At 34.2% G+C, this 21,187-nt stretch overlaps 1 protein-coding gene across 10 annotated transcripts in view; it reads left to right on the top strand.

Moving 5' to 3' along the window:
- The window catches only part of ANKS1B (ankyrin repeat and sterile alpha motif domain containing 1B), a 414,822-nt gene that overhangs the window by 152,058 nt on the left and 241,577 nt on the right, over positions 1-21,187 (top strand). For all 10 annotated transcript variants that reach the window (XM_051784790.1, XM_051784791.1, XM_051784788.1 and 7 more), the window contains one exon: positions 4,467-4,647. In XM_051784790.1, coding sequence (XP_051640750.1) covers positions 4,467-4,647 — 181 coding nt within the window. The remainder of the gene's footprint in view (positions 1-4,466; positions 4,648-21,187) is intronic.

The following is a 21,187-nucleotide window of genomic DNA, read 5'->3' as shown; positions in this document are numbered from 1 at the left end:
TGGGGCAAATAGCTTTGCCACAGTAGAGAGTGTTGTGAACATTAATTTTTTTAAGGCTGTGATAGTGCTATGTACGCAAATCCGAAAGATAAAAGAAGGTGAAGTCAAAAGCTGGAGAAATATTTTATCAAATTGAGAAAGGAATTTTGCCCTACTCCCTCTGCAAAATGTTGTAAGAAATATTTGAATGATCCCTTCCATGTTCATAGTGTTACATGCCAGTCACTGTAGCATTATGTGCAAATTTCATTCATGGAAGCATTAAATCCTTACTTGTCTTTTTAATAGACAGACAATTCAGTATGTGTATTTTGATGCCTTTCCTGTTTTTGCAGTTTCAGGGTGGTATCTTTCATTGATATATGTTCACTACAGAACAAGAAAATATTCTTCTTATTAGACCTGATTTGAAGGTTATTTAAATCTTGTTCTTGCAATACCTTTAAAGATTTGTATTGGTACATTTTTGCTTTTGCATTGATAGGGTTTCTTCATTAGCCTGATCTGGTATGCTGTTTTAGGATACTCAAGAGTTTTCTAGCTTGGTATTATGACAATTGAAATAATAGTTGTGAAGAAAAGTCTTGAAAGTAAATGTGAGTCATTAAAGAGATTTAAATGTAACAAATAAATTAAACACATGATTGTAATGAATAAAAATCTACTTAAGGACGAATTTGCATGCAGCTGTGTAGCACATGTATTGGGGTGAAGTTAAGCCGTAAGTATGCTGCAGTTTCACAAGGGTTATCTAAGCATGTCCAGACTTTTTGAATAGTACAAAGAAGGCATGTAATGACTGACAAAGCTGGCTATAAAGAATGAATTAAACATCATCTCTTTGGGACAGAGTTTTGTGTTTGTACAGATCTCCACTAGGAGATCTGGACCCCTGAGTAAGTTATGGTATTCCATACAGTAAATAATCTTCTTAGAATTTTTCAGAATCTATCTCGAGTTCTTGGTAAATGTAGTTAAAGGGTGGCTTTGGCAGATGCAATCCATGAAACCAAGGCTTCTGCCGGTACGGCTGGAATTTGACTTGAGATTCTAAAGAAGGAAGGTTTCTAGAGTATGTCTAGATGTGAGCTAGAGGGAGGTGTGATTCAATGTGGGACTAAAAACCCTGTGCTTTCATTTCGATATATAAGAATATCTCTCTGATTTAGAAATCTAATCTCCTATCATGCTTAGTACAAATGCAGGATTGAATTCAGTTACCTAAAAATAGGAATCTAATGTCATTTGAGTTGCTGTAAAGTTGTCTTTGAAGTGTACATGGAGGCTGTCTAGTATGATACAGAGCAAACATAGGGGAGACCTGCACTCTTCTGAATGGCAGCTGGATGCCAGGTGGGATGTCACAGGGAATCTGCAGTGATGGTAGATACCTGCATTAAGGCAAGTGATTTAGTACCAAGGTGGCTGGAGTGAGCCAAAGTGTTCACTGGACTCTATTGATTTTGTCGACTAGATCTCAATTGACTCTTATAGGAGCTTAAATAACTAGTGTAGATGTAAATAGCTATGCTGTAAATTTAGTTATCTAAATCTGGAATGGAATTTAATCCTACATTTCTACTACTTTTTTTTTGTGCAAATGGTACTTCAGAGAGATAGCAGGAGAGGGATGCAATCAACGCATACTGGTTTACTGAGTCTCTTAGCATATATTTGTGAACAATTAGTGTACTTTAACAGCATAACATTTTACAGGACCAAGCAAAGGTTCAAAAGGCTCCTCTAGTTAGCTATAAAAGTTCAGATGCTAGATTCTGGTGTAATTATGTAGAAGAATTATTGGCACATATTGACAGATAGACCTTGTTAACTCTAAGCAACATAGCAGAAGTGTAATGCTGTAGAGTAGCAGAGGCTGAGTGAGATTCTGTTCAGAATCCTTAGATTGGAAAGACGTATGCAACTGAAATATGTTTCTCTGAATTAATAATAATAATGCCCAAGAAATTATATAGAAACTATTTTGTATCACCCAAGTCAGCAGATGGTTGCATTTTAGCACAACAAACATAAAATATATTTCTAGCTTCCATGATTGTCTTTGAAAATCAGTCTAGAATTATTTTTTATTACTAGCCCTTGTCCCCAGAGAAAATAATAGTTTTTTGTTGAGAGACACACTTTTACAACCTGTGAGCATTTGTAAACTAAACTGATCTGTAAAAGAAACTTCAGAACAACTTGGTGGTTTTTTGGTGTTTTGTTTACCTACTTCCCCTTCTCCCTCCATCCATCAAGACCTCACAGATTTTTTTTGTGGAACTTTTAAAAGATATTAGAGTAGCTTGTAATACTACACTTAGGTGTAGTCAAACAACTATCAGCCTTAATAGGAAAAGACCAAATTGGGTATCAGATGCTTCTATTCTAGCTTCAAGAAAGGGGCACACAGTCAAAGCAGTGGCTGGAGACCTTACTAGATAAAGGCCAGAGCAGTTGCTTTTGAAACTGCTTTGGAAAACAGAGCTGGACCATTCTAGCTGCCCATTTAGGTAGAAACTGTCTCAGCTAAAGCATAATGAGGAATATCACACATCATGTTAATTGAAGTGGTCCCTTTTCATCTCAGGAGTTAAGTCCTGCCAATCTGCAAAGACACCATTGCTTGGGAAAGGGCCAGAAACATGCTTCTAAATGACTGGATATCTTTTTCAGTTTTAGAAATAATTAGGTCATTCATGAATCTGTTGTCTAGCAAAAGTGTGCCATTTAGGTTTAAATACACGTGAATGTTTTTGGTTTGATCAGAGTGGTTTTGGCTCAGGTCCCAAACAATGACTTTCAACCAGACTGTTTGATATTGAAGTCTGTCCCTGTTCACTGAACTCTCTCATGAAATTACTAAACTTAGGAGTCTACCTTTTAAAGCAGAAACTGGTTTTAATTATTAAAGTAAGTAAATCCCCTTGATAGACCATAGATGAGTTCCAGATGAATGCCCAACAGGACACAGTTAATTCACATGATGCCCACCACAACTTTAAGAAATAATCCATTATATAGACCTAAGTCTATCTGATTTTTTTTTCTGACATTCCTATAGAAAGAGTGAATTTTTACTGAAAACAGTCTGGTTTGGTATTTGTAACACAAACATTGCAAGACTTGTAACCTAAATATTAAATAGACCACAAAAAAATTTGAAAATTAATCCGCTGGGATAGACTATATTTTAACAGCTAGTTCTAAGTAAGAGACGGTGAATAGCTTCATGGTCCAAGAAAGATCTTATTGCTCTCAAAGGCAATAATTTGGTCTTGGCAGTAATAAGTATAAAATTCTTGACCTTTACAAATATTCTGACTTGTTAAGCTTGACGTGCTAGAATAAGAAGAGATAAAGCACCTTTTACTCTCTTTTTTGCTACTTACTTTTTCCAGCTTTAGTTATTTAAGGCAGAAGTTCCTGAAAAGTTTTTCACTGTTGTGAAATAAGTACATAGACAGCAATAAACCTGGATGCAGGGCTTTCTCTCTTTTGGAGATGTTTTATGTTTCAGGTCATTAGTCCTGAAGTGGCAAGGAGCATCGTGGGGTCAAGGTATTTTGAATCTGAAGCTAGATGAGTGGTGCAACAGACTATTTAGCGTGACATTGCAAAACAGCAGTGGTCTGTGGCTTATAACCCATGATATCGAGCACTAAGGTTATGTCTGTAGTAATAAGTAGTGCAGCGTAACAGGAACAGGACTGTGTAGTGAAAAAGTTGTTGCTGACCTGATGATCACACTATATAGATTTAATTTCTACAACTTATGGTGTAGATCCACGTGAAAGAAGTGAGTTTCTCGTGCTCTGAAGCTACTCTGCAATCCAAAGCCAAACCGTTAAGCGGGGTTTGTTCAGAAGTTCACTTCAAAAGTAAATGTTTGATATAAGGTAGTACCAAGTTTTCACACTGTTCCATGAAAACTCATGAAGAAAGTTTGATTTTCATGCTTGTTTTTGAGGCTGACACTGTTCCCCTAAGCTTTTAGACATTTCAGTCTTTGAATATTTAAGGCGTATTCATAAATGGAATAAACAGCAGAGGGTTGCTTTTGACTGATGAGTGCTTGGTATTATTTAGTAAATTTCATTATACAGGCATCAGCAGGCTAATTGTTTTGCAAGATGTACCCAGCAATGCAGCTGGTGAAGAGTTCCCTTTCTTATCAAAAGATGATTGCAATTATTATATGCAAGAACGTAAAAGCCTACTTTATGTTGAATTAAATTGATTAGAATGAAGACATGCATTTTTGCTAATGAAGATTAATTGAAATTTTGGAAGGAAATTATCTCTACACAGCTTGTCACATGGAATGATTTTTACTAGTATAACCTTTGAGCCAAATAAAAACGGTAAAAAGAGTGAAACCCTATCTAGATTTGTGAAATGTTAAGTAATGAAAATGATACAAAAAGTTTCGATTTTTTCATGCCAAACTTTTGTTTCTCTTGTAGCCCAAGCAACGTACATCCATAGTATCTTCTCTGGAATTTCACCGAATGAATCACAGCCACGATTATTTTGAAATCAACTCATCCATTGGCTGTGCAAGTTTTATTTCTACTCCTGCAATCAGTCCAGCTAATTATTCCTTTGGACCTCTGGAATACAGTCTCGAAGAGAAAGAACTTCCAGGTATAGAGAAAAAAACACTTTACTTTGCCTGTCAACAAAGCTTTATAAAGCCATAGGTCTTTGGGTTTAAGCTGGAATTGCTGTTTTCTCTGACACTGAAATACACTTACCATAAATACACAAAATTATGCCTGATTTTTTCCTGCTGCTTCACAAAGGGCTCTGATATTTCATGACCAATATTATTAAAACATGTTCCCCCTCATTATATTTTAAATAAATCAAACCTTTTTTTTACATACTTGCCTAGAATTTAGGTATTGTAGCTATCTATTTTCATCATTTTGTGGTCCGTATAATTTAATAAGAATTTTAAGTTGAAAAAATGTAATTAGAATTCATTATGCAATCACCAGTAAAGATGAGGAAGGGGACATTTCTAGGAAACCTGAGATTGTTTCTGCAGTGCGAATGGGATTTAGTAAAGCAAAACTTCAGTGTATTTACTCAAATGATAAGAGTTGAACAGAGTGATAGTGTCATCATAATGGTGAAGGTTTTATCTGTAAATAGAGATTCACATCATGAAAATGCTTTAAAAAAGATGTAAGTATTTTCTTTTTCACAGATCAAAACTTCAGGAGTGGGAAATTGTTGGTAACCCAAGCATTTAGCTTTGTCCCTTCAAATTTCACATGCAAGTCGATTATTTAGGCTAAACTTGTAGCAGAAGAGTATGGTATTTGGGAAAGCTGATGCATTGAAACAGATATCTTTAATAGCTAGTTTATGAGATCTGCAGATGGAATTTTAAAGAGATACGGTATTTAAGATATAAATAGAAGTAGGTTACTGCAAAATAAAAAATAATGCAAGTGTTGAAATTCAATGCAAACATATCAATTGGCTTCTGTAGCATTGATCTTGAAATTAGATGAATCCTCTACGTTGCTTGTTGGTAGGGTTTGAAACTTCTCAAATTGTTACTTTTCAATGATTTAAAAAATAATTAATTTCATAGCTAGATCAAAGGAAAACTATATCGTTAGAGAACTGTTGTGAAATAAGAGTGAGAAATTCTATCTGCTTTGATAAAGAAAGAGTTTAAATGATCAGGAATTATTCATATTGGTTTTGTGGACTATAATATATTATAATCAAAGATAATGTGCCATTATCTTTGAAACTAGAAGAATATGTTTATATTCATGGATATAGCAAATCTTTTCAAACTTAACTGGAAATAATTAATTTGAATGGTATCTTTTATTTATCTGGGGTAATTTGATTCTTTAGGGCTTTGTGTGTTTTTTATTTTTATTGGGTTTTATCTACTGTAAATTCTCTTCAGTGATCACAGTTTTATTCTGGGTAGTCAAATGATGCTAAATACTTCTTGATGTTTAAAAGCAAAAATAAGAAAATAGAAAGAACATTCATTGGCATTAGATTTTAACTTCTCCAGATTTCTGCTGTTGCACAGTTCTTGTTAAGTTCTTAATAGTATCTGGATTCGCTTTACTTTTATCTTCTTTGGTTAAATTTACAACAGACTACACTCAGTAACTTCTAATTTTTGCATTTAACTGTGTGAAATTGGAACTATAATCTCATGCTTATTACTACTAAATGTTTCTAATTTGTGGATGATTTGCTTTATGGATTGAGTGAAAGCTGAATTTTCTCTTATCTCTGCTGAGAAAGCTAAGGAAAAATAACAAAGGCAAAATGACTGAAGTTCAGATCATCTTCTACAAGTTTTTCAAGAGTATGTTTTACCATCAGTAAATCATTAATTTACAATCAGTAAATGAAATAATTATAATAAATTTAAATTCCACCCTCCATTCTCAGCTGGTATCGTAGAATTATTTTAGTAATATAGGATAACAGCTTAGACACAATCTTAGCCTGAATGAAAAAAAACACTTTATTTTACTAATTTAATTCTTTTCGACTACTTCCTGATAGATGATGCACTTTAATTCTACAAGAGACAAGAAGTACTAATGTGAAAAGAGAATAACAAAATCTGGAAAGAACAGATCAAAATTGTGTCTAATGGAAAATTCACTGATGCTTGTCTCTTACCTAGGTTGTTAAAAGCTGAACTTTGAATAATAATAGTCAGCAAGGAGCAGTAAAAGTAGGGTTCTGTGTTTTGCTACAGCTTTTTCCTGCTTTAGCTAGCTGTTGTTTCTCTGAAAGGTTCCTTGTTCCCTTTCCAGATCTACACTGACAACAATTACAGTTCATCATATTTCTTGATTATAATCTTCTGAATTACCAATTTGTTCTGAAAATTTGTGGACCATCTGCACCTTAAAAGACTGTTTCTTTTAATAATAATTGAGAATTTGTGCACATTTGACTGTTTCCTCCTTTATTATATTCCTGTGTCTCGCATTTTATTTTCTTAAAAAAAACATCATCAGCAAAAAACGGTGAATTATTTTATCATGCGTATTGATGTCAAGGGTCTTCTGCCTGACCAGAAAGAAATGATATACAGAAGGAACTTATTTTCATAGTGACTGCAGCTAGTGGTTTTCTGTTCCCTTCCTTGAAACAATCACAATACTTTTTACAGGATTTCTAAATCAAGAACTGACATCTAAATAAGGCATTAGTATTTCCCTACTCAATTTCAGTGCTTTTTATGTTTTCTTCAGAAAACTTGCAATGATTCATTATCCTTCAGATAAAAATGAGAGATGAATACAACAAATTAATTATTCTGTTTCTAAAATCTTTATCATTTTACCTCTACCTCAATAATCTGCTACCAAAAGAATCAGTCAAGCTCTTGTAACTTCTGATAACTTAGAGAAAATTCCTTTTTATGTTTGGTGATTGCAGTTTTATTCTTGGTGTTTGCTAATTCCCTAAATCCCCTGATTTGAAACAGGGATCCCGATTTTTGAGAAGTATATTTCTATCGAGTAGAAGATCACTGAACTCTACCACAGCACTATATTATCTGAATGACAGCACACGACAACATTTTCTAATTAATTAACTGGAGAACAGGCGTCATATAATGATAAGTATGTGCTTTAGCTTTGGCATCAGATGACCTTGTAGAGTAAACAAAACTACATATGTTGCATGCACGGATGGCAGGAGATACCTTAATATCAGGTTGCCTGATGTAAGGATAAAGGTTGTGTTATATATTTTGAACTTTAGCTGTGGAAGAACCTGCAACAAGTTGATGAAAACTCTGTTTTCACTCCAGTATGTGTAAGGCAGACTATGTGAATACAGCTTCAGCGTGACCTGTTTTCACAGCTTTATCTGCAACAAGAATGCTTCATAGAAGCATTCTTGAATTCAGAATGAATGGTTATGCTTTTATAGCATTGCATTTCACCTCAAGTTGGAGTGCATATCAGTAATGTCAGCTATTACATATACTAATATAGAAAGTTACTGTACTGAACGTGAGACTACTCCGTTACACAGGGAAGTCATTACTGTGTGTAACTCTGTCCTGCCAAGATGTAATTTTCTTGATCATTTGAATACATGTTTAGTAGGTGTTCTGTTAGATAACACAAATGAAAAATTAAATACCTTATAGTCAGGTGATTGTTTCGTTTGTGAGATATTCCTCATGTAACTTGACCATGAACCAAGACCACTAGATGTGCAAGATAATAAACTCCAGAAGAGGGCAGCCTGGGCTTTCAGGGAGATACCTCTCTAACATAGCTTCGTGCCTTGTTATATGCATCCCTCAAGATCTCTTTAAACTGTAAATCTTAAAGATTGAAGGTGACCAAATTGTGGCTGCCTTGGTAATATCAACTTGGCACAATCAACACCTGCAGCTGAAACTGTAACTCTCTGGATGATTTTCTTTCTCATTTTTACTTGACCAGTCAGAATAATTACCTTTCTCTAACCCATATAACTTCTTGTCCCGAGTATAATTGGGCCGTGAAATTAAAAAGACAGCTCTTCAGATGTTCTTGTTCTGTTTCATATCACAAAATAGGTCTGTACTCAGATGTATGTATGCAGTAAAAATGTCAGCAAATGTCTGAAGGTGATCTCATTACAATCTTTATTTTCAGTCCATGAAAGTCTTTTAAATTGTCAAAAAGTTCTGTATACCATTCATTGTCAAAGAGCACACAGTTTTTTCCTCATCTTTCAGTGGTACTGAGTTTATCTGTTGGTTAGAAAGGCTGTCTCCACTGTAGGACCTTAAAGTAGCTCTTACTCTTTTTACGTGCCTTGTTTTCTGACCATGAGAAACATTTCATTCATCTAAGAGGGGTACATTTTTCCTTAAAACAACCCAAAATGTACAATTCAAGAATTGAATCTAGTATATGGGCTATAATTTTTTATCTTCTACAATGAAAAAGTAATATTTGATTCACACCTTAGATTTCTTCTAGAAGTGTCTTCAGATCTTTCTTTACAGTAAGTATCAGATGAAATTGTTCTGTCTCACAAGCCATATTTCTGAAGCAAAAGCAGTCCTACTCTTAAAGCTTGCAGTTTTGTTTTTCTTTTTTGAGAGAATTAGGAAATTCAGCATATTAGATTTAGAAACTTGTTTTGGAGGTCTGGTCTAGAATTCCTGGCTGTATTGCAATCCTAGATACATTCTGCTGCAGGAATGTTCCTTTATGTGACAATAGGAAAGTGGCTATTTGAAGTAGTTCACATATTTGTCAGCATTACTTTCTCACTCAAATATCTCATTTATTAAGAGTTGATACAAAAATATTAAACCTGTGATGTTTATGTAGACTTTTCAAACCTTGTTTCTTCAACTATGAAAAGTTTTGGAATTACTAGAATCGAAATACAGAATGAAAGGAATAGAAAGAAAAAGAAAATAACTCCTATTGCCAGAGCATTTTTTTAGATGTACTGTATGTAAGTTCATGGTACACTGTCTTTGTTTTCTAATTAGCAAAAGAATGCATGGTTGACAGAAAAAGGGGAAAATATTGTCTTGTAATGAAATAAGAATAATCAACAAATGCTTTAAATAAAGCATTCTCATCTCCTTTATACAGCCACTTGCACTTCCAGTGAGGGAACATCTCAAAAAAACTAGTGTTACCAGTCTGTACCAACGTGTCATTGATTGAGAACTCTTCTCCAGATGAGATGCCTGAGAAGGTCAAATTCAAGCCCTCTCTTCTCTGGTTTTTAATTTTTTTCATCTTCTTGATTACAATACAACAAATTCTGCCAAGGCATCCTTCAAAACATGTTAATTTGAACCTTTCCATCTGTGAAGATTGTCCTTTTTTTCCCGTCAATTTATAGCTCAGTTCAACTGAGTGCAAATAGTAAGATGTAGAGCAATTCCAGGAACTGCTCCTGGGGATCGTACTCACTCGGTACTGTCTCATACAATTTATTTTTCATTCTAATTAACTTGTCCAGCAGATGTAGCATGTTCAGGTCTCCTTATGTTGCCCTTCTTTTTGCTGCATCTAATTCCAGCCTTTGCACAGTTATCCAAGGCAAGATATGATCTGTTCCACATGAACAGAGAAATGTAGGGTTGATTAATATTACAAACTGCTCTTTATTAACTCTTATTGTCTTTTACGCAGTCCAGTTTCAAAGCAACATACTTCATGAAGCTCATTGTAATTATATTTCAGTGTTACAAGTATATCAACATGTCCAAAAATCTGATGGCAGAAGGGTCATGTGAGGCAATGCCTGGAAAGCTGTGGATGAAACTGATTCCTGTCATTCCATTCAAAAACAATATGTGTTTTTGCAATAAACTGGTCTGTGTTAGCACATACATGAAACATTAGGTACAGTATGCCCCTAAATATCATGCTACCTGAACTTAAAAATAATCTTCTTGGAGGCAGCTGTATTATTCCAACTTAAAGTTCATGACAGTGTCACCTAGCCTTCTGTAATGCCTCTACAGTGTTATCAGTCAGTCTTTTCTCAGGCTTAAATGAATTACTTGGGCTAAACCCACTTAGCTGCTCCTGTGAACCTGCTCTCCAAACATACTGTCTCATGTGTCACTAACTGTGGATATTCCGATTGCTAAGACAATAATAAGCTAATATGAAAATAAAACTATTTTTCGCAAGCATATTGAAGGGGTAAAACTGCAGATGGGTCTCGAAGCCCTGCTGTCAGATATAGCACTGGATGTGTTAATCAAACAAGAAATGACATGAACAGCTTCTCTCTTTTCAAATCAAATTCTGAACTATCTGGCCACATGTGGATAGGCATGTGTTGAGCCATGTGCATACCTATCTTTTCTTCAAATGGCTATTCTTCACAGGATTTGCCCTTTTTCCCCACATTATTTGCTTGCTATGAATAAAGCCAGTTAGCAACTGTTGACAATACAGTGGGGAAAAAAATCCCTTGTAATATTTAAAATACATTTACTAATTTTGGAAACCTGTATTTTTAGGCCTCAGTCTGGCAAGCAGGAAGGTAGGAAATACAGCAATGCCATGATGATGCTGGAGATGAAAATTTTAGAGACTGTCCTAAAATTGGCGAAGGAACACTATATGTTACACTGCTGTCAAATTCAGGTGTTAGCTATTTCTCAGAATCTTTTTTTACCTCTGAAGTAAGCATAATGTAATGTATGCATGTTTGTGTACATGTCTATTTGCACTATTAAAATCTTTTACACTTCACTTAGTTGCATACATCCTCTTCCTTGTGAGATGCCAGCACAGATAAATAACAGAGCTTCATCACATCATAAAATTCCTTCCTGTAGAAACAACAGATATTACAATATTAATTCAATAAAGACTTTTTAAGGATCTTCTTTTGAGGAGCAGGTAATGAATACAGTTTTTAGAAGCAATATAATTACAAATTTTAGTTATATGTATCTGATGTAGATTTTTCCAGTTGTAATAATTATCCTGACATGTAAGGTCAAAGAGAAAAATATTTCCCATAATGTTTCATTTACAATTCTTAGCCATTTCTAGAAGCACAGTTACTATAGACAATATTCATATTTATCTGATTGTCATGTTAGACAGCTCTTTACTTTGCTGGTTTCATTTGGTTTTTTTACTGAGCTGAAATCAAAATAACTCATGAACTTGTAGTAGGACCATTTTCAGAGACAGATTGTTTTACTCTTTGGACTGTCACCATGCCTTATTGTTCCCTTATCTTTCCATTGGATATTTTGTAAATAAGATTGACCAAGCTGTGGGGGATGCTCATGAAAACTTCATCAGTCAGAAGAATTGCCCTTGCAAGATAAAGGCAATGAGCAAAGAGCGCTAGGATATTTCAGTCTTCAGTTCCTCACAGTATTGTTTGTGATAAAATTTTCTTTTCACTCTATGAATGCATTTAAACTGATTGTAACATTAGTTAGAGTATTCTATCTTACATTTCAATCTATTTCTCTTGTGTCATGTCCTCTTATTCAATTGCTTTTCTGCTTCTTCTCTGTATGAGAATGTTTGTACCTTTCAGAAAGCTTTCTACTCACCAGCTATATTTCTGAGCCCTGTGTGAGATGATTAGAACTGAAGGAAATGGCAAAAACATTCCTGTTTTTTTTAAGAACTTTTAGTCCTCTAAGCATACTTAGTCATGTTCAGTTTTAAGAAAAACAAAAAGCTCTCTGTATTGCATACCAACCAGTTTTCATTTCTTCTAAGACCATTCTGAAATAAAAGACAAGTTTTTTTTCTCTTTCTTGCACACAACTCACTAGATCTTTTTCTTTTTTTACGTTCCTTGCTGTCCAATTGTAATGCTACTAACATTTGATGTAATAAATGTCTCCCTTTATGTTGTTCCACACTGTATAAAAAATGGTCTGTGTGGGTGGGAAAACAAGCCGCCTTTACCTTTGGTAAATATCCAACAACTAGGGTAGCGTCTGTCTTACTCATTAGCTAATTAACTAGGTATTTTATAAACAGCTCTAGTTGAACAACATAAACGTGACACATATCAGAGTACATTGCTGATGGCAGTATTCTTTTGGAAAATGAAAATTTGATGCCACTGAGTGAAAGGAGAAAATTGAATATCTGCCTGCCTCATTCTGGAATAGCCACTATCATTTTTTTCTAAAATGGAGATGATGCTGTGAGTTCTAGAATTTGATTCTGACCTTGAAATCCCTTTTTTTGCAGCAGGAATTGGTCAATAAATCTGAGACAATTTCATGAATGATTTCAGTATGACTGAGTAGATCTTACTGTAAACCAAAATGAAGTATTTATGTCTGGGTTTTGCTATATTGTTGAATAGCTTCTACAGCAGCTAGTTTGATGATTTGTAATTAGATAAGAATTTTATAAAATACCTTATTTAGCACTTGATCATACAAGTTCTGGATATAACTTTTCAATTTGTATTTCTAACTGTAACATAGCTCTATCTGTAAAGTTGAATTAATTGAAAGGGTTTTTTTCCATTTCTAATTTTTAGATAGTGAGAGCTTGATTACCTTCTTAGAGTTATGCAAAGGATTCACTGAGAGTTTGGACTTACTCAGTTGAAGAAGATAGAGGCAGATGGCCATGTCTGGGGAAGATAAAAAGCTGCACTCTGAAAATATGTCAGAAATGTCAGATACCCAAATGAATAAATTCTCATGAGTTTAGCAAAAAGAGAAGGACAAAAAAATAAAAAGTTTGGCCTGAGTAAAGTTTTATCTATCCTGTACCATATTTGACCAGTTATGAATGCTTTTGGGAAATGTGTAATTGCACAACAAATGCATGGTGACACTTCTTCAGAATGTCATTACAGCCTTCAACTATTTGCAGCCCAAGGTCCTCCTAAGCCCGAGTACCTCCTGGGTGTTTTCTGTGTGTTACATAACCTTACTAGATTTATGTTCTATGAATTTGTCCATTCTCCGTTGAACCCATATATAATTTTTGTTCCCAGAAAGAATTTTTATGAGTAGTTCCACACTTAACTAAATATCTAACCACCATGAGAAGGTTGCAGCTTTTGTTTCCAGGCATTTCAAACTTCAGAAGGCTGAAAAGTGGGTCCATTGCTTATGTTTAGAGCTTTATGTTTGTGTTCTAGAGCTTTCATTTGTGTGACTTGCACCCAGCAGATTGTGACACCAGCTAATGCCAATTTTTTGCATTTCAGCAGCATTGTTCATAGAACTAAGTTTCTTAATTCCTGAGACATAAATTAATTTTCTTTTGCATCATGGCTGTCCTTTTGGATCATGGCTTTTTTTTTTCCACTTACGCATATTTTTCTTGTATCAAGAGAAGCCCTTTGTTAAATCATTTAAAAGGAAAGTCTAATTCTCACTTTTGTTGATGTTTTGTATATCTCATTAGTGGCTATGCTTGTATACAGGAATGAAAGTATTGAAGACTTACTCTGTAGTGGCATTATGTATATTCTTTCTTACATTTGAGTCATGTTGAAGTAGCCTATTAAGAAAGAGCTCTGGGTTGATCTTGTACAGCTCAGGAGGAATAATATTCCTTATCTCCTGTGGATTTTTTTTTAAAAGAAAATATTTAAGAATTGGTGCCTCCAGACATATCTCATAGAATGGCAAGATTCTCTTTAATTCTTCCTCCCTGAAATCCATTTTGCCAACAAGAGGCAACACACGTCTCCTGTCATCAAAAAGATCAAACATAGACTTCCACATAGTCCAACCAAGGAGTTTGTGTCACACTTCTGATGATCAATAACTTGTGATGCTATTTGCAGTCTCTTTTTCCATGTGTCAGGTAACTTGTGGCTTTAATAATAGAATCCATGCTTCTTACATCAGTCAGGCTTTAAGTGACTGTAGAGAAGTATGTCCTTGTGCAATTGTTTGCAAAATGCTTGCTTGTCAAGAAAAAAGAATCTTCATGCAAAACATCAAGCTATATGTGAAAACCCAAATGCATGCAAAAAATAGTTTTGTATTTGCAAAAAATAGTTTTGCATTTTTAGTACAACTTTAATTGAAAATCTAGTTTAGTTCAAATGCATCTTAGTTGGATTCTCTGGGGTCCAGATGCCCACTTTTTAAAATTTAAAATTCAGTTCTTCTTCAAATATAATGCTTCCCAAGCAGCTTTTGATTTATCAAACTATCAAGATATCATATATATATATATATATATATTTTCATACTTGAGAACTGTAATGTTAATGTTTTGCTTAGCTTACATGAGTTTTAGTCAGGAGAAAGGTAGATGTAGATTTATTTAGTTTTAATGTTAGCTGGATTCCACATAATAGTATAAACCAATACTATAATTGAATAATAATTCAATATTTTAATAGAAAGAATTCAATAACAAATTATTAAAAGTTAATTTACTTTCTTGTTACTAGTTTTTGTGTTTCCCATAGTAGGCCACTGTGGTTGCCGTTGGGGACTTCTGTTTCTGTTAAATGGGTTTAAATTATGAAAAATCAACATTTGCCTACACAACAGACCTCTAAGAGGCAGTTTAATATTGCTGTTACTAAGGCAAAAGTAAAAACTAGGTATCCTTCAAATGAATCCTGTATGTCATATACTTGTGAGGTCTTAAAATACTAGCTGCAGATGTTTGGTGGCACATTAAAAATGGTGGAAGAACAAATCGTGTATTTTCTACAAGAAAAAGTCAACAAAGGCATAGTGCTCACATGTAAGCCCACCTTCACATTTAATTTTAGATAGAAGGAAGACACTTCATGTGCTCCAAGATAGCTCTAGGATGTGAACAAAACCAAACAAAACTAAATAGGAACTGTGGGGAGATTTCCCAGCCAAACTAAAACACTGATGTGTACAAATGAGCTCCTGTTAACTACGAAAAGTCAGAAGAATGAAACAAATGAGAATGAGAGATTCTGAATGTTTCAGCTGTTGAAAAAGCTCTAATTGTCCCTTTTACTGTGTCAAATATCAGAAAGCCTGACTATGAGACACAGGTCTTGTATAACCAAACCTATTGTTATGCTTTTCTTTCTGAGAACAATTCCAGGAATTAAATGTTAAAACCATAAATATTCAATTATTTGAGTCGCTTGCTGTCTATTCAAGCAATTAGAATAACCTCTACCTTCTTGCCGGCTAGCTCACAGCCCTCAGAAAAATTGAGATGATACTCATAATTGCCTTCCCCTCCCACCTCCTCTGGAAAGTATTCTATGCCATCCTTATAGGCAAGAGAAAGGTCTCACTTAAAAAGAAAGAAATTTAATAAAAAAATAAAAAAGAAAAACACTGCTGAAAATACAGGTTCAGGAAACAGGGAAGACTGTTTTTCCCTGTATTACTAGGCATTTTGCACAAATCTAAAAATAGACATTATTTCTCTGAGCAACTGTATGGACTATATTCCATAGGAGTTAGTTTTATATCATGACCACAGAACAATAAATATTAATCACAATTTCTTTTCACATGGTAAAATGATATATGGTCTGTCCATCTTTTCTTTCCCTTTCTCTGAGTGAGGCACTCCCCTTCAGAGCTTACCATACTCTAATAATGCCTATGGGCAAAAAACCCCTTTGATGTAATTCCAAACCAGTGGAACTGACAGCCTGTATCTACCTACATATCAGGGTAAGTTCTCCTTGGACAGTGTATCACAGAGTTACCCATAATTTAGGCAGGCAGCTAAGTTTTTGTGGTTTAACACCTAGCTGGCCCTCACCCCATCTGCTGTATTTTCATGCTTTTACTCTGCAGCAAATACTGAATTTATGTGTTTCACAGTGAAATAGAGATGGAATACTGTTCATTAACATCCGTGTAGGAATGCTAAGAGTAAACTCTTGATAAGAACATTGATGTTCAAGTGATGTGTTGCTTTTTATCATGTAGTTACATGAGGAAATGGAAATATCAATAATCTTAATTAAAGATAAGGTGAGCAGCACCAAGGTGCTAAGTGCCTCTTTTAATTTAATAGAAAATTTTGGAAGAGACCTTTTTCAAATTCCAATCAAGTGTCCTAATTGGATTTAATGATTATTTCCAGAAATAATCACACTTAAGATTATTTTAGGATTTCAGAAAATTCTGAACTGAGATATTCTTTCTCTCTTGAACATTCTTCCACAGTAATGCAGCAGTTGAAGCATCACCTATAGCAACAGTAGCCATGGGGAAATATTTTTTCTCTGTCAGTGGAAGCAAACCAGTATCACAAAATGAAGTACACACAATAACATCGAAACAAGAATATCTCGTGATGGTGCTTACCTGGTATCCCAATGAAATATGCACTCCTAATGAATACTTTAGTTTTTTAAATTTTTAAATTATACTCTTTGAGTTTAACAATGTCATATAGTTTGGTCTAGATTCCTCTGCCTCTTATTACTCCAAGGAAGATATTGAATTGCCTTAAATACTTATATCAGCTACATAAATAATCAGCACAATTACTTCACAAAGTGTCATATAGTTATTGCCTTCCTTCACCTTTTGGGATTTAAATGATCACAGATTATTACATCTGGAATAATTTTTTAACTTTCATTATAATTAGATGTCATGTTGTATTTTCCTTATGAGAGCTTGATTTCTTTTTATGGGAGCTATATGCACTCTTCTCAGTACTTGGAAACCAAGCTTTGCTACTGGATAGCAACTCTCCTTCTTTTCTGATCTTTTACATCACAACCAGTGAGACCAATCATGCTTCCAAACACCATATTCATATACTGGTATTGAGCTACAGTAGTGTGAAACAAAGAAAAACCCACCCATCACTCTGTGCATAATTAAGTTCTGGCTCAGCACCACAGACAACAGATCTTGTACAATTAGCATCCTATCTGTAAGCAAATTAAACTTAAAGAATTGATTACTAAATACTGTCATTAAAATAATATTAGGAAAAAATACACAAAATAATAAGAAGACATAAACTGTATTTCACAGCTACTAGTCATCTTAGTCCTAAATCTGAAAACCCAAGGATGATGACACTAATGATAAAAAAAAAGAAAAAGTTTCTGAGCAAACAATTCTTAATGTACTAGAAATGTAATTCTTAGCATTCCTTATACCCCTCATCCCCTGGAAACTTGAGAGGTAAGATTGAAATAAACTAAAGATATGGCAGTAGGTCCAGTGGTTCTCTTAAGTAAATGTCAATAATATACTTATACTTAATCTGATTAGAAATTTAGAAGTATTTTGTATTCTTAGAAGTACTGTCACCTGTCAAAACTATGAGAAAGGGAACAAGAAAAATGAACTAGGTAGGTCAAAAGCAGGAGAGAGAAGAGAAAGTGAAAACAAATACTCAGCAGCTTGATTGTTAGAATACTCATCTATGCTTTAAAATCCTTTCTTCAAGTACCCATTTTTTTAATGTGTATAGCAAATTGTTCTGCATGCTACTGCTCATTGATTCATAATCTGAAAAATAAATTAGACTTTTTATAAAGGAATTTAAATTACATGGTGTAGTTACATATTGTATACTTTGAAGTCACTGAGTAGACCAAATTGTGCAAATGTATTTTGCAAAATAAAATATTTTGTAAGATATCTATAGTTATAACTATCTTTAGAAGATGCCATTGAGTATTTGATACTGTCAATATATGCTTTTCAGTAAAAAGAAAGTGTTTAAAATGCTGATTACCAGTTAAAATTCTCTGTGGGCCTGATCCAAAGCTTATTGGTATTAGTGGAAATACTCATACTCAGTTTAGCAGATCTCAGTTAGATTCTGACTCCAAGACATTAAAAATTACTAATGTGGAAGAGCTTTTTCTTTCTAAAAACACTAGAGGCAAATACATTAGTTCAAAACCAGTGAGATATCATTCTGAACTAAATCTCTAATTCTAAAGTAGAACATGTGCAGGATAGGACAGAACAGTGATTTAAAACAGATTTGAATTGGACTGGCACACTTAACTGACAAGACTTGGGATTATTCTGTGCTCTAAAAAGCATTTAAATCTGCATGCTTCCTGTTTTGCTAAGGCTAGCAATCAATTTGGGGCATTTTAGCACAGTACATAACTTATTTCTGTTTCAGATTCTAAAAATTGCTTTGAAGTGTATGCCAGAAGCAAAATTATTTCTGCCCATAGATGAAATAACTCATTCTCTGTGACTTCCTCAGATGTGAAGTCAATCTCTGCTCAGGAAAAATACAGTTTTTAAAAATAGAATAATATGTATCTCCCAATTTTAAGTTTAGCATTTAACATTCAGAAAACCTTGTGGGCTAAATTGTGGCACAGAGTCAGCAAGCTTTTCTGATGGAGGTGCATCAAAGATGTCTGTCTCTGTTGGGCACAATCTGCTCTGGGAAATAAGAGAAATAGGAGTGTCTGTAGTTCATTGGATGATGTGCCAGTGAAAAGGTTTACTTGAATCCTGCTGGAGAAATGGTTATTAGAAAAGCATGGAGGTTTTAGAAAAAAATTGTTCAATTTCCAGTATTTTTTACTACTTCTAAAGAGTGCAAGTTAATGCAACATATTTTGAGCCTGTTACCTCTTCAACTATATGTACATTACAGATATGTAATGTATAACATGCCAAAAGAAAAGAGGATTGGTTTATCTCTTCAGTCCTTACCATGAGAAGAGTTCAAGGAGGGTTTCTGTCTGCTGTTCTTGAACAGCTGTCTTGCTAGCTGGTGTAAGGTCTTGTGGCAGGCTTTCACACATATGCAGAAGATCTGAAGAAGTACACAGTCTGGCCCTGTGTAGATTCAGAGCCATATATAAATAGAAAATCATAGAATTATGCTGTATTTGAAAGAGATATCTAGTTCAGACCATCACAGCTATAGTCACATTACTACTATCTGGTTTTCAGAACATTTTATTACCAATTTTATGCATAACTCTGAACTCTTAAATATTATGATGTCACCACAATGAAGCACTGTATCATCATTTCTGTTGCTGAGACATTTAGGGTCAATCGTATCTACCTATGTTAGTATGGATTACAAGGAGATTTCATATAAAGTAAATGCAGGGCATATTACCACTAAGGATAGGATCTGTGAATCATGCTAGAGACAGTTCTAGCATCTTTCATTAGTGGCTAAGGTGGATCTCTGAAGCTATTGATTTTGCCACTGCTCTGTTCACAACCCTCCCAGATCTAGTACAAGTCCCACACTCCCTTCCCATTTTGGGATTGGGAGGACACATTTTCTTTTAAGGATCCATCACTGGAGCTTTTGTATATGTAAAGCAGTAGTGAATTTGGTGGTGATATAAAATCTAAAGTACAGTTGAGAATAAGCATATTAAACATGTAGAAATTATTGTGACATTCTCTTCAGAGCATCCAGATTTCTGGAATGAGTAAACTGAAAGTAGTGATGAATGCTTAGATGTGCAATAGGCTAGAGCATGCTTATACAAATTTTGGAAGGTGTTTGCATTGTGTAATGGTATGTGATGTTTGGGAAATGAAAGGTTTTAGAATATTCTCTTTTGGCACTATCTTTTGGTGACTTTGAACCTCTTTCTGGGCCCAGAAATGCACAGTAAATGTGAAGACTCTTTTAAAAAGTATGATTAACAATAGAAATGTACCTTTCCAATTAAGTATTTACTAAAGCTGTTTGAAGCTCAAAGCCTGAATAAGCAAAACAGATGCAAAAGTTGTCCCAATTATGGTTCAAGTGTGATTCTGCATATTTTTTTATATAATTAGATAGCATATTGGAATTACAGAATTGTGATAAAGAAAGGTTTGGTGAAAACTATGCTGCCCTGGTATTTTGCAAAGAGTTACTGAAAATAAGTTAAGTGTGAAGCATTTCCCAGATGGTAAAAATTCACTCCAAGGAATTTAAATTGATACTCAAAATGTTGCTGTGTTCATGAAGCTCCTTTTTCCATCTTTAAAAAGAACATTGCAATGTACTCTAATCACTGCCAATTGTACTGTAATTTATTACAGGGAAGATTAAATGAACAAAAAAATTGCAGGTGGAAATTTGATCTCTGCATTAAAAACTTACAGTATAATATTCTCATCTTTCAAGTTTTGACCTGTGTTTGCTATATTATCATGAAACTGAGCTTTCTATCAGTAAAACACCATGCCCTTATGAAACAACTATCAGTGTTAATTTAGTTACAGAGACATTTCCTTCAGTGTAAGCAAGATTTCTTATGTTCTCTTGATGCAGTGCTAGTTTCTAAAAAAATATTTTTATTCAAAGGATTCATTATTTGAAATATTTGAGTCAGTTCAAAGTACCAGTCTAACATAAACCTTTCTTCAAATTCCATAAGATTGCAATAGTTGTATCATTTGAAACTGTTTTACTGTCTAAAGTACTGGACTTTTTTGTCCCAAATTTTGCATATAATTTTGTTATCCAGTGTTTGATGTGTGCTTAATGCAAACTGAGTCAAGGCAAGTAATGCTGATTTGATTAAAGAACAGAAACATACATATTTAATTTGATATTGTTGGCATAATGATCTGGATTAATTAATATAATAAATGGCACATTATTGAATGTGACATATTGAAAAAACCAAAATTAAGTATTTTCTTAGTTAAAATATCTATAAAATCAATGCAGTGAAAGAATCAGGAGTTAAACAAGTACTTGTGCATGCTCCTGCATGGACATATTTTCCTAGAATTTCCAACACACAA

The sequence above is a fragment of the Manacus candei genome, unplaced genomic scaffold (assembly GCF_025592945.1).
Source record: "Manacus candei isolate 608988 ecotype Guabito, Panama unplaced genomic scaffold, ASM2559294v1 h1tg000018l, whole genome shotgun sequence".
NCBI classification, from domain to species: Eukaryota; Metazoa; Chordata; class Aves; order Passeriformes; family Pipridae; genus Manacus; species Manacus candei.
This window is presented reverse-complemented; position numbering and strand designations above follow the sequence as displayed.